We start from the raw sequence: 15,637 nt of genomic DNA on the forward strand, positions 1-15,637 counted from the left end.
ATGTCTATATGCCTACTCAAAATAACGACAATTATCATGAGTATGTCTCTTATTTACAGAAAATTCGTGCTTGCATCGATGATGCAATAACCAATAGTGTTATGGTAATTGGAGACTGGAACGCTGATTTCAACAGTGATTCCAGCTTTTTTCAGGAAATGTCCACTTTCTGTAAGGAAAATGAATATGTGTGCTCTGATGTCAGTTTTCTTGGTACACAAAATCCTCAGAACTTCACATACTACAGTGAAGCTCATCATTCCACGTCATGGCTAGATCACTGTGTATCTACATCTGCTGCGCATAGATGTATTAAGGATGTGCATATTTTTTATGATCACATTGGTTCTGATCACTTCCCTCTAAATATAGTATGTAATCTTGAGGAACTTCAAAAATATGAGTTTATGCAAAATGACCCTACATTTGATAAAATTGATTGGTCATGTTTAGATGACGCCACTGTATGTAATTATCATAGTTGTACCGAGCATACTTTAAGCGACATAAGTCTTGATGTAGAGGCTTTTGTTTGTCGTGATCCTTCTTGTAGAATTCCTTCACACTTGAACAGTATTGATGAATTGTGCAATGACATTGTAATCTACATCTGCTGCGCATAGATGTATTAAGGATGTGCATATTTTTTATGATCACATTGGTTCTGATCACTTCCCTCTAAATATAGTATGTAATCTTGAGGAACTTCAAAAATATGAGTTTATGCAAAATGACCCTACATTTGATAAAATTGATTGGTCATGTTTAGATGACGCCACTGTATGTAATTATCATAGTTGTACCGAGCATACTTTAAGCGACATAAGTCTTGATGTAGAGGCTTTTGTTTGTCGTGATCCTTCTTGTAGAATTCCTTCACACTTGAACAGTATTGATGAATTGTACAATGACATTGTAAATGCATTAGCGTTAGCAGCTTCACAGAGCATTTCTCCATCTGTGAAGCGTAATTCTCATAAGTCTGTTCCTGGTTGGAATTATTGTGTAAAAGAACGCAAACACCATTCTCTCGCTCGAGATGCCTTTATTCTGTGGAGAGAAAATGGCAGCCCTCGTCAAGGGCCACTTTTTGATCTTATGAAAAAAACACGTTCTAAATTTAAGTACTTTTTGAGGTTTTGTAAAAGGAATGATGAGCAAATGCGGGCTGATGCCCTTGCTGAGCACCTTTCAAATAGAAATACAAAGCAGTTTTGGAGAGGAGTAAGTAGTAATAAGAAATCTGCTCCTCTGTCTTCATCTGTTGGTGGATGTTATGGCCACAATAATATCGCTAAAATGTGGCGCGACCATTTTGCGGGCCTAATGTCATCTGTCACCGACAAAGGTAGTGAATCCTATGTTATGAATGGTATCTCAGGAGTTGATATTAACAATGACATGATTGTTAGGACAGACGAGATTGTTACGTGTGTCAGTAATCTAGCTTGTGGAAAAGCAGTAGGGCCCGATGGTATTTCTGCTGAGCATTTGAAAAATGCCGACAGACGTCTTCACCTGTTGCTGTCAATTTTATTTACAAGTGTTCATATTCATGGTTATTTGCCATCTCGCATGTTAGATACAATCTTAATTCCCATTGTCAAGGATAAAACTGGCGATGTTACATTGACTGGCAATTATCGCCCAATTGCTATTTCTACTGCAATTTCTAAGCTTTATGAATTTTTGTTACTTCACAGATGTGAAACATATCTTGATACTAGTGATCATCAATTTGGTTTTAAGACCCACCATTCTACAGACATGTGTGTTTTTCTTCTGAAAGAGACCATAGACTTTTACAAACGTTATAACAGTCCAGTTTTCTTGTGCTTCTTAGATGCCACAAAGGTGTTAGACAGAGTCAATCATTGGACTCTGTTTCGTAAGTTACTTGACAGGAATGTTCCTGTGTATATTTTGTTAGAATCTTAATATGTTGGTACCGAAACCAAGAATTTCGTGTCAGATGGGGCTCTGTCATTTCTGAAGCTTTTCATGTTTACAATGGTGTCAAACAAGGAGGTGTATTATCCCCTCGTTTATTTAATATATACATGGATAACTTAAGCAACTTGCTATGTAAAACTAAAATAGGTTGTCACATTGCGGGACATTGTCTCAACCATTTGATGTACGCTGACGATATAGTCCTTATATGTCCCTCTGTTAAAGGTCTGAATAGACTTTTAAAAACTTGTAGTTATTATGCATCTTCACATGATATTGTCTTTAATGCAAATAAGTCAAAGTGTATATTTGTAATGCCAAAGCAATGCGGAATCACTCGCATTCCTCATGTGTATTTAAATGGCTCAGTACTTACTTTTGTAAAGAAACATTTGTACCTAGGGGTTATGTTAAATAATTTAGGAAATGATGTTGATGATATTATGCGACAGATGAGGAGTTTCTATGCAAGTGACAACTCTTTGATTAGGACTTTATATAAATGTTCTTCTTCAGTTAAAATATGTCTTTTTAAGGCGTATTGTTCTGCTCTGTATTGTTCCCATCTTTGGAGTATTTACACTGAGAAATGTATCAATGATGTCAAAGTTGCATATAATAACGCTTTTAGAATATTGTTGGGTATTAGACACCGATTGAGTATTTCAGAAACTTTTGTCAGTCATTGCATCATGACATTTCAAAGTAAACAACGGATGGCCCGTTCTAATTTTTATGTTCGTTTAATGGAAAGCGAAAATCATCTCATCGCAGCAGCGTTATCTTTTGATATAATTCGACACAGCATCTTTTGGCGCAAGATTTTTTCAGAATGTTTTTAAACTTTATGTACTTTTGTTCCAAGTGAAGAGTATGTCTAGTTTTATTTTATTTTCTTGTAGAGTAAGTTTTTTGTGTTTTCCTTTGGTTTTATGAGTACGTTCTCGAATTAAAGTATAAATAAAAAAAAAATAAAAAAAAAATAAATATACAGCTAAACAGACGACACCAGTCACTTGGTTCGGTTATTGATCGTAAGTCAAAATAAGGTTATATTTATCATGTGTGGAAGCGAAGGTGTATCAAGCACAGTCATGATTTCATTCATGGTTTGAACCATGGTCCTTTGAGACAATGTTGAAATTATCTCACAGGCGCTCCTTAGCTGGGTAGTCTTCTAAATAGATCGATTTTCGGATCGATCTATTCACAGTCCCTCGTCCGGGTTGTTTATCGCTTACGTACACTCGTCTATGGGGCCAATAGTCCCAGAGCTGAATAGCCCACCAAGGGACTGTGATCTATTGATCCCTTTTTATACGCTCATGTTATTATTTTAGACCCTGAAGAAGAAGACCTGTGTGTGGTCGAAACGTTGGTAACGTTTTATTATAAAGGCTTAACCGTAGACTACCGGACTTGTCTCCTTTACCAAACTCAATACACAGAATATTGTCATGATGATAAACTTAGGCTGATTTTACAGTAGAATATGGTATACTGCGCTTGCCTACAGCTTGTTAAAGACACGAAGCACATACCATATTCACTATAGGGGAAAAGTGCGTGACTAGAGCGAGAAACTGACGCTCTCTCGCAATCGGTGAGAATCTGTTCTTATTCTCACCGTTGTCGGTGAGAAAATTTTAATCTCCAGTTGGTGAGAAATGCACTCCTTGGCGAGAATCAAGTGTGAGAACAAATTGTCATCGGTGAGAGTGGAAATTTTCACGAAGTACAGCGAGAATTGAAATTCACTGGTGAGAATCATCAAGACTCGCCTTTCGGAGTCTTTATGATTCTTGCCAATGAACGGCGAGTCTTGATGATTCTCGCCAGTGAATTTCAATTCTCGCTGTACTTCGTGAGAATTTCCATTCTCACCGGTGAGAATTTGTTCTCACACTTGATTCTCGCCAAGGAGTGCATTTCTCACCAATCTCCAGTGGAGATTAAAATTTTCTCACCGACAGCGGTGAGAATAAGAACAGGTTCTCACTGATTGCGAGAAAGCGTCAGTTTCTCGCTCTAGTCACGCACTTTTTCCCTATAGTGATTGTGTGGCATATGAGCTCAGAATCGTTACAGTAACACCTCTCTCTCTCTCTCTCTCTCTCTCTCTCTCTCTGATGTCTAAACTCCACTGTACAGACAAGATAACTTTGCCACAGCATATCTGGTTATTTTTTGTTTTGTTTCTTTGGGAGGGGGGGGGGTGATTTTCGTGTCGGTGCTGTTTTATTACAAATCACTGGTCTCATAAAGCAACTTCCATTTTGACAAATAGCGAGAGTCTTCTCAGAACCTAATAAATAGACTGACATAAATCAAGGACTTACCAACTTAACACGATAAATGAACAAAAATCACATAAATGACGTGTGCTATGTCTGCTTTTCAGTCTTCTGTGTGTACCTCATAGTGTAATGTTGAATTCTGAAAAAAATTGTCTACGACAGTTGTCAGGTCATCAAGAGACTTTGTGTAGCTGGCCACACGAAATATTATAGTTTGGATGTAGACTTGACTACCGTCAAAGCAATTAAATCTCGGTGTCCATCTTTCCTTTTATCTCTGCCTGTTTTTCTTGTTTTCTTTAAGTATAATAAGGAAATGCGTCCCTTCCCTGAGTCCATTAGAAGACAGGGAATAGATTTCAGCCACCTAAAGTATATTCTGTACTGTGAAAAATCGGAGGCTGTCGGCATGGCTGATTGATCTGAAGTTTGGGTTATTAATTGGTATCTGTAATATATTTACTTCTTGTCAATTCATATCCACTTTTCAAAATAGCTTGATTACTTTTTCACTTGAAGGAGCATCTGTGTATTTTTAACGAAGTTTAAAGGAATGGCTGACTCATTGAACTATTTGTAAATCCGACCATTGGGTTAACAACCCAGTTGAGATATCATATTCCACAAAAACGATGTGGTCACACAGATGTAGCTTTTTGAGAGGTATAAAGGTGAGAATGAGATGCATGTTAGCGTTCAAGGTGATTACTGAAGCACTCATGAAATACAAGGAAGTGAGTATACTACAAATAGTTAGCATGAATTAGTAGCTAATTTGCACTTTGTAGAACTTGTCATAAGGCAATTGAAATAAATTGCCTAACGGCTTGAGGTTAATACAGCCAGTCTGGTATTGCCATACATATGGCTTGAGGCTAACACAGCCAGTCTGGTATTGCCAGACATATGGCTTGAGGCTAATACAGCCAGTCTGGTATTGCCAGACATATGGCTTGAGGCTAACACAGCCAGTCTGGTATTGCCAGACATATGGCTTGAGGCTAACACAGCCAGTCTGGTATTGCCATACATACGGCTTGAGGCTAACACAGCCAGTCTGGTATTGCCATACATATGGCTTAAGTCTGGTTTTGCCATACATATGGCTTGAGGCTAACACAGCCAGTCTGGTATTGCCATACATACGGCTTGAGGCTAACACAGCCAGTCTGGTATTGCCATACATACGGCTTGAGGCTAACACAGCCAGTCTGGTATTGCCATACATACGGCTTGAGGCTAATACAGCCAGACTGTTGAGGGCACATTAGAGTGGGTAAACAGCGTCATTGAATGAGAAGTATGAGAGAGTCCACATGAACACTCAATTTTATTCAAATAATGATCATCCATAATGTTACTGCTATCAATGACTCCATTATCATCAAATGATAATCAAAATTTCTATTACAGCATCTGTGGCAGGCCAAGAAAGTTCAAAACACATGCCCATGTACCTTTTTGATTTGAATATGACAAGAACTTCCTGCGATGCAAACAGATACACACACACACAAGATCCTAACCACAGCACTGGGTACATATAACAACAGACTCAAAATAACTAAGTTAAAAGTCTACTTTTAAAGATCTTGATATAAACTTTATTGATAACTTACATAATCTCAATCACTTTGAATTCAAACCTGCCATTATTTACAGAGTACTGAAATCTTACCAATCCTGTTGCCATAGAAACAATAACCAGATAACAACAAAATTACAATCACATATCAAAGGAGTATTTGTATGTACAAAGCATACAAAAATATGAAGGAGTACATATGACAGAAATTCATTGAAATTAGCAATACCTGTCATTATGGGCAGAGTGCCAATTGTGATGGAGAATGGTGCATATCTTTGTGGTGGAGTACACTATGGCCGTGCTAAGCACATTGCTGTTTGATCTCGCCAGTGTAATACAAACACTACATTGTCCCTAATCCTGTCATTTAATTCATTGTTCCTTATTATCATAACATCAAATAATTAATCACTTTGTGAAAATTGAAAGGGAGGTACACAATTTACAACTAAAATTTACAAGTTGACAAATGCATCACAGGTACAAATGGTATGCAAATTGTATTAAGTGATCTTCAACACTGGCATATCAACCAGAAGCACTTTACAAACTTTGTTATTTCAAGAAGAACATCAACATTAGTCAACATGATTAAGAAGGGCTTTCACAAACACTTGAACCATGAATGCAGAGAAAAATCAATTTAAATGTTTGGAAAACGCTACAATAGTCAGAGTATAAACCTATAACTACATTTCTACCAACAACAGCAACAAATGAGAATCACTTGACTACACAATACTGTATGGTGAGTGCATGAGTACGTTGTTCTCAGTTCATAGCATTACTGAGAAAATGTGGAATTTTTATGCAGAGTAGTTGCCAGGAAATTCTAGAAACAACAATTATGAACTCACTATGATCTTTACATGTAAATTTGGCAATGTGACATTGTTGACACAATGTGTAGCAGGATGTGAATTTTGTTTATAAAAATAAACCTGTGTAAATTTGACTACAATGGGTAGTTGGTTTGATAGACTTAAATTACTGGTTGCAAAGCTTTGGTTCGCGTTATAATTGGTTGAACATTTCAATAACAAGTATAAATGGTACTGTGAACACTGTAGTGCCAAACTCTAAATGTTGGTATAATACTGTAAATGAACCCTATGCTAAACAGTGTAACTTCATTATTTATCTGAATTATTTTTTAATCTACTTAGTACCTGCCATTAAGGTATAGCAGCACTCTCTATAGTCAAGGATGAGTTATACAGAAGATTTTTTGTTAAAGTTTATGATGATATGGTATTGCACTGGAGTACTGTTGCTACAATCAGGTATCAGCATTTTAGTCCTGACCATCATGTCCATCCAGTAATGTTGAACAATAATGTACGGTATGAAATGAAAACTGGTCTACCTCTAACAGTTCATACACAATCAGGTTACAATTTCAAACTCTGCTTTACACTGGTGTGTATGGATAAGATACTAAGGGACTGGTCAGTTTCTTCGGCCTGGGGGGGGGGGGGGGCGGTGGATTATTTTTTGCCGACGTCAAAAAGTGGCTGACCCCCCCTATGCCAAATTTTGAAAACAGGGTGACCCCCCCCTATTCCAAATTTCGAAAACAAGGTGACCCCCCCCCCCCCCCGCGCGCGACATATGTAAAGCAAAAGGTGGACAAAAATATATATATATATATATATATATATATATATATATATATATAATATATATATATATATATATATATATTATATTATATTTTACATTTTACATTTTACATATATTTATATTTTAAATAGTCATTCTATGTTTTAATGAAATTGTTGACATGTCAGTTGTAAGATAGGAATTTCAAAGTGTCAATCTTAAAGTTTGAATACAGTACATTTTGAATGAGCTTTGAATGTATTTCACACTTTCTATGCTTAACCAGATGTCCTGAACTGTTGTACAGAAATGGATGTCAATCATTAATATCAAAGAGGAAAAAGCAGTGAATCAAAAACTTTGATGGGTGTAAAGACTTGCCAACCATCCAATTAAATCTCCTGAGGAGCCGTAGAGAACTTTTTTAGCCAAATCTGATGTGTACAGTGTCTGAGAGGACCTTTTCTTGTAACATTGAAACCATAAAAGCACAGCTAATAATGACAAAAACTGCCTTTTTAACTGTTATTTTGTTCATAAAAAAGCATCTTTCTACAGAAAACCTGTGACACAAAGGAAAATAATTGCATCAATGAGAAGGAAAGATATCTTGTCATTTTTCTATCTCTAAAATAAGTCACTGTATCAAATATATATTGTGAAATATTTGTGCATGTTGCTTTCTCATACTGAATTCTCATAGAGAGAACAGAAAAGTATCAGAAATTTGTCATCCTTTTCATATGAAATGCAGATTTCATAATGGTACACTTTCACTTAGCAAACATCAAGATATCTCTGATTTATTAAAGTATGGCGCCCAAAGGGCGCGCCGAAAAATATGAAACATCCTGATATCTCTGATATATATGCCTTGTATATTAAAGTCATGCACCTGAACGGCATGCTGAAAAATGTCTGATATATATTAAAGTAATGAGCTTGAAGAGCACGCTGAAAAATATTGAACATACAGATATCTCTGATGTATGTATGCTTGATATGTTTAAGTTGGGTGTGCTGAAAAATATGACTGATTATTAAAGTTACGCGCCCGAAGGGCGCGCCAAAATATACAACTGAATAATGAAATTTGTGGCTGACACTAGCATTTTAGGCAACGATGAGCCTGTGTCAAAATTCAAAAACACACTGACCCCCCCTATTGGGCATTTCAAAAACAGGGTGACCCCCCCCATCACCAAAGTCAAAAACAGGGTGACCCCCCCCCATGAATCCACCGGCCCCCCCCAGGCTGAAGAAACTGACCAGTCCCTAAAGTACTTGTATTGCTATGTACATTAATGATGATAAACTCATCCACCTAAAACAGTTCACACTTTATTGTTGTGACCTTATCAACAACTGTCATTTCTTGGCAAATACTGAATATCTCTGCACATGTATTCAATATGGATCTCTCAGCATAAACAAAACAATACTCTAACATCTCGCTGTGATTTCAAATTCTAAGGTTCAATGATGCAATTTGATGCTTTTAGTATGTTTCACAATGCAATATACATAAACTGATGAGAATGAAATGATGTCAAACAAAACAAAACATGGGTCAAAGGTCACAGGCTTCATCACTGGGAGTACTTCATCCATTGTAAACTTAAACCTTCTACATTGGTATGTGCAAATGAATGACAGCACTCCCTACATGACACAATTCAATCAATGTCATTAATCATTGAAGGATATTTTGTGAATGACAATGCTCAATGACATACTAATCCTCCCATTGGTCCTCACGTTTGTCATAGAATGCACAGCACTACTGTCATCCAATGGTTACAGGATACCTTAGAAAAAAAGACTGTATCACAAACTTCTTGAGAATGCGTTCTTCACGGCATGTAGTTACACGACCTTCACTGCACCATTATAACTTACTTCTAAACATTTTGAATCAATGAAGCGATTTCTGTAAATTTCTCTGCATTAGCATGACACCTTAACATGTAATATGTCAAAGTTTCTAGTGAGTTCATGATGCATCAATTATGCTTGGCTGGCATGAGTTGGCGATGGTGCTTACATTGTGAAGTATCAGCAAAAAGGCTAGTTGAAACCTAAACTGACTGACTTAATGTTGAAAGCAGAATTACTGTACCCCAATACCTGGTGAAAGTTAACACTTATGATTAATTAACACTGGATTATTGACATCATGACAAGTTGAGTGGAAAAACAAAAATTCATTTCAAAAATCTGGCTATCAGTGATGGATGCTGGATAACACTGTCAATCAACTGAAATTTCATGATTGGAAAAAAATATAACATAGAAGTTAAACTTTGACATAAAGTATTACAATATACAGTTTGAAAACTGGACAAAAGTTAAAAAACAATTTGAAAATATATGCTGATGACAATGAGCATTGCATCTATATTTCCTTTTTCACATAAAAACAAAACCTTCTGTACTTTATTTCAATGGAGCATGTTAATGGCAGGAATACAAAATACTGTCTGTACTCAGCATAAATGCTGCCAAAAAATTTCAGAAATTCACCAATAACATGTTTGATTGCTTGTGCTTCAAAACCATGCTATCATGATATCTCTTGTACTAAAATCTCTGTATTTTCTTACCGATCATCTTCCACCTTGAAATAATTTTTATGGTACTTTTAAGTAATGACTTTCTTGATTTAATCAAATTTACTCACTTTTCAAAGACGAGTGGATGCTACAAATACATGTATCAAATGAATGTAAATGTCAAATTACGTATTCACTGTGTGTGGTCCCTTTCCAATTAGAATTACTTCCCTTCAATGTATACGATGGCATATCAGCTCATAATGCTTTCAATGCTGGAATTATTTGTCCATTTGTGTGCATACACCTGTACTGTTGCGTCATCAAATCCATCATTTCTTAGTTATCTCCATGAAGAATTTATCCAGAATGTGACTTTCTATAAATATTAAAAGTAAACTTATTTCAAGACAGTACCTTGATTTCAAAACACATATCTGTGATCTTGCTGGCAAAGATATCCAGCTTTGCTGTGTGTGACCTATTCAAGATTTGTACATGTGACTAATGTCAGTGAACTTAGAGGATGACAAGTTATGGTAGTTGTAACATTGTCGTACGCACTTTTGTACAACATCAATTTTCTAGGACTTTCTAGGTGTATTGCACATATTTCCTACATTTTCAAGGAACAGTTTGAAATGAACATGTTTATGAACAAGTTCTTGAAATAAAAGTCAATCAAACAGTAAAATTCCTGGACTTTGAAGGAGTGTACAATCCTGGTTGCATCATCTATGTATTAAAGCCTTATCACTAAATATTCTTTCTGAACTCAACTCCATGATTGTAAATTCAACTCCATGATTGTAAATTCAACAAACTCATACTTATTCTAAAGTCCATACAAAACCTGTAGTGCGAACTAAACATTAGATTCTCTGCGTTTTGAAAATACATAGTATGAGGGGTTCCCTTGTTGTCTTTCATGGGAAATACTGATTTGAAAAAAACTGTGTTGGTTATGTGCAGCTCCACCTTAAGTTGTGTGGCTGTATAAGCATCATTATGACGTCCATGCCTTGAAAAGCTATACAGTCAGCTTCACCTGTTCACTCCCAGTTTCTTGTCAACAGGTCCACAACTCAACATTGATAACAATAAATTTGGTCCGAACCATGGTGGTGTACGGGTTAAATCTTGCCAATGAATGCACAACAACAATCACAATGTAATGTTTGTTATTTCCAGAAGGATTAGCCAACATGGTGTAACTAAAAATACCTACACATATGACAATACATTGCTGATTGTATATCTGGATGTTTATCAATGTTAAAAAAATGAAAATTGAAAACAGTAGCAGTATTGTCCTGGCTGCTGATCTATTTGTGTAAATGTTACAACACTGTAAGTTGTCCTCAATATACACCTTTATATTTCACAAATCTTACAGTTCTGTCTTTAAATTTCTTGACATGCTACTTGTCTTCTACATTGATGTCCATTATCTTCAAAATGAACCATTCCATCAGTATTTAAAGGGTTGGTAGATAATATTGCAAGCTAACGCTATTACATTTCATCTTTTGAAGAAAAAGTTCGTTCTCCTGATGTCCGAATATCTTTCTTAAGCTCAACCAAAGTTCCTTTCATCTATGGAATTAAAGAAAAACCAGGAGAAACCAAGATTGTCTGAGAAACGTTCACATTTATGAAATTACGATTCAAGAATCAAGAACCCACATATGCACAGAAACTGATGACACTTGACTTAATTCTAATACTGATTGCAATTATTTTTAATGTTCATTGAATACAGTGCTGTAAACACATTGTACTATCATATACCCATGTCCTAATTACTTCATCACTGTGATATTCAACATTGATATTTTAAGGTTTGCAAATAGAAATTATATTATTATTCCACACATCTACAGTTTCAACTTGCAAAGTAAATAAACAAAAGGGTTGTCTACGATGTTAGCAACACTGACATTTGAAAGGTTTGGAGGAACAGGGATATTTTGGGTTGTTAAATGCTGTTATAGAGTCCTCAAAATTTATATTCCTGTTGTATTGTAGTTTCATTAAAGAAAATTGTAATATTTAAAATAAGTTCCATCAAAAATTTGACAGTACATAAAGCACAGCCTACATGTGAACAGGCTGCGTAGACTGTGTGAAATAACATGCCTGTGTACTGCAGTATGTTTTAGTCATTTTGGTAGATAAATTTCCAACTCCCTTTTCAATAACCTTTTCATATTTACTGATCAAGTATTTACTTTGGAGAAGTTTAATTCATGTTATCATAAAACAACATTCACGTGCCTGTGTAAAGCTATGGGAGAAAGCGCCCTCAGATCCGTGCATTTTTTTTACGTATCACGCCCCGGCCCAGTGCCCAAATATGGGCAATCGCGTGCATTTCTGAACTATCTCGATTCTGGTTACTACGCGCATTGCTATCTGCAAACGTTCAATTTGTACACAAAGCCAGCGCAAGATTAGGAAAACGTCTGCTCGCTCAGATCGTAGTTGCACTTGACGACAGTGGAGCCGCGCAGGTGACATCGGCTTTTATTTCTAAATTCTAGTGAAATCCTGTGTCTACTAAGTACGTGCCTGTTCAGTATAAATTACAAGAAACTGACATCACACTTTTGTCCTTCTTACACCTCAATTTCAGCTTGGATCTCTGTTGGTCACGTAATAGTACAGATGTTGCTTTGCGCGTTCAAGAATTCTGCAGGTAAACAAATGACGTCATTATGAATGTCAATCCGTGACGGGAAGCGGCCATCGTATTTATGATAAACTGACGCAAATGGCGATAAATATTTGATATCGCACGCATTTTTATCTCCAAAACAATGTTGAATATTATGCAAACTATATATTTATCATTCCATAAGGTATATGATAAAACCTTTACGGCCCTGATACGGCTTTTGCGGCCCTTGGTCGTATGGCGTACGGGCCCTCGCACGCTCAGGCCCTTCCGCCGTACGACCTTGGGCCGCAAAAGCCGTATCAGGGCCGTAAAGATTATTAACAATCACTTGGACAGATTCCAACTGTGGTATATGGCAAATATGGTACTGTCTAGATCAATCAATTCATTGCATTTTCACAATCACTCAGGTGGTATAATAACAATATCACCTATTATATGTATCATTTCAGCATTCATGTCATTTGTGCATTGTCATTCCATTATGTCTTGTATCAGATGCATCACAAATGACATTCATGTTGATATCACAGAGGAACATTTGATATTGGTAGGTATACTGTGAGTCTTCTCTCATGTTGGTTTGCTATTCATACCTGATCTAAAAGCTGTATGCTGATAGCCAAGATTTCACGCCATCTTTCCAGTTCTGTGTCATGATAATATTGTTGTTGTTTTAAAAGATCAGACCAGTCCTGAGATGTCTTTGGAATATTACTGAAAAGGACAATGTCATTAAAAGCTGTTTAAAATGCATAGTGTGATCATAAGTCTGACAACATTCTATTCATACAATATCAAAGCTAACACCAGTCTCTAACTCACTGTTACAGAACTATGTTATTATAAAAATTGGCAAGAATTGACAATTTCTGATGTTTACCACACTGAGTTAAAAATACTGAACAAATTTGAACTATCAGCTGTTAATAGACTTGATTATGCAAAGACAGAAATATAACCATTTCATTGTAACCTTTTTTCCACAAGAAGCAGTGAACACATATCCATGTTTGAATCATCCTTCAGTAGATTGAGTAGGAACACAAAGTTCACACAGATATATAGAATGATAAGAAAGTTAGCATACAGACACACAGTGATGGATAGTTCAAGTATCGTAAGGTCAACTGAAAATACACAAAAGTCAACTTTGAATCATGGTTGTCAGATTAACCTCTGGCTGTGATTGTTGTTCAAGGAATGATTACCAACCGAGACATGCAAGTGTATAACAGGGGAGAGACATGCAAGTGTATAACAGGGGAGAGACATGCAAGTGTATAACAGGGGAGAGACATGCAGGTGTATAACAGGGGAGAGACATACAAGTGTATAACAGGGGAGAGACATGCAAGTGTATAACAGGGGAGAGACATACAAGTGTATAACAGGGGAGAGACATGCAAGTGTATAACAGGGGAGAGACATGCAGGTGTATAACAGGGGAGAGACATACAAGTGTATAACAGGGGAGAGACATGCAAGTGTATAACAGGGGAGAGACATGCAAGTGTATAACAGGGGAGAGACATACAAGTGTATAACAGGGGAGAGACATGCAAGTGTATAACAGGGGAGAGACATGCAAGTGTATAACAGGGGAGAGACATGCAAGTGTATAACAGGGGAGAGACATGTAAGTGTATAACAGGGGAGAGACATGTAAGTGTAAAGCAGGGAGAGACATGCAAGTGTATAACAGGGGAGAGACATGCAAGTGGAGAGACATGCAAGTGTAAAACAGGGGAGAGACATGCAAGTGTATAACAGGGGAGAGACATGTAAGTGTATAACAGGGGAGAGACATGCAAGTGTAAAACAGGGGAGAGACATGCAAGTGTATAACAGGGGAGAGACATGCAAGTGTATAACAGGGGAGAGACATGCAAGTGTATAACAGGGGAGAGACATACAAGTGTATAACAGGGGAGAGACATGCAAGTGTATAACAGGGGAGAGACATGCAAGTGTATAACAGGGGAGAGACATGCAAGTGTATAACAGGGGAGAGACATGCAAGTGTATAACAGGGGAGAGACATGCAAGTGTATAACAGGGGAGAGACAGAAAAACAGACACAGGACAAAGAGATAGAAAAACAGATGAAAAGACAGTCAGACAGACAGATACAGAGAGAGAGCCAGACAATGAAAGGAGACAAAAGATGTTGAAACTGAAGGTGTAAGCTGAGTGAGAAAAATTGAATGGAGATAAAAAATTTTGTTCTTTGGTGATTACCACAGAGACTTACCTGAAAGAGTTTATGGCATTCTCTAGTTTCCATGGAGACATTTGATTGGCAGCTAATTCTAATGACTTCAGACGATAGAACAAGACAAGATTAAATAGCAGCAGTACCATTAATCTGTGTGAGAATAAAAATTGTTAGAATGGAATAATACAGAGAAATATAGCTTTACCTGTATATTTTCAAACATTTGTCTTATCCAAGTCTTCAACTTAGATTTCTCATAAAAATCTCTCTCTATGGATATGAGTCTGTCTTTTCATTGCATGACACAACATCACCTTCTCTGGTAATTATGCCTTTGTTTTTCAAATAACAATTTTGAAATAAATTTTAAAAAATGTTCAGCATACACACAATCTGATTAAAATCTGATGTAGAGTACGGCGACGTCTACTTAGCGTACACGGTATTCTCTGTAGCGAGAGGCGATAGCAAGAGAACATCACGTACGCTAAGTAGACGTTGCTTTACTCTACATCAGATTTTAATCAGATTGGCATACACAGTGACTATGTGTCATATCCACATTGGGGTCAACATGTGAAATACTTTGACCACCACATCGGGGTCAACATGTGAAATACTTTGACCACCACATCGGGGTCAACATGTGAAATACTTTGACCACCACATCGGGGTCAACATGTGAAATACTTTGATCACCACATCAGGGTCAACATGTGAAATACTTTGACCACCACATCGGGGTCA

The 15,637-nt window shown here is 36.8% G+C and overlaps 1 protein-coding gene across 16 annotated transcripts in view; it reads right to left on the minus strand.

Annotated features, from left to right (window-relative positions):
- Positions 1-7,566: 7,566 nt before the first annotated feature.
- Positions 7,567-15,637, minus strand: part of LOC139126542 (protein Aster-B-like) — a 123,442-nt gene continuing 115,371 nt past the window's right edge. For 12 of the 16 annotated variants that reach the window (XM_070692600.1, XM_070692603.1, XM_070692598.1 and 9 more), the window contains 3 exons: positions 14,927-15,040; positions 13,269-13,389; positions 7,567-11,588 (listed from right to left, as the gene is read on the minus strand). In XM_070692600.1, coding sequence (XP_070548701.1) covers positions 11,508-11,588; positions 13,269-13,389; positions 14,927-15,040 — 316 coding nt within the window. In that variant the 3' untranslated portion in view covers positions 7,567-11,507. The remainder of the gene's footprint in view (positions 11,589-13,268; positions 13,390-14,926; positions 15,041-15,637) is intronic. The other 4 variants (XM_070692601.1, XM_070692599.1, XM_070692597.1 and 1 more) reach the window with 1 other exon arrangement.

This window comes from Ptychodera flava (assembly GCF_041260155.1).
Source record: "Ptychodera flava strain L36383 chromosome 3 unlocalized genomic scaffold, AS_Pfla_20210202 Scaffold_27__1_contigs__length_13241970_pilon, whole genome shotgun sequence".
NCBI lineage: Eukaryota > Metazoa > Hemichordata > Enteropneusta > Ptychoderidae > Ptychodera > Ptychodera flava.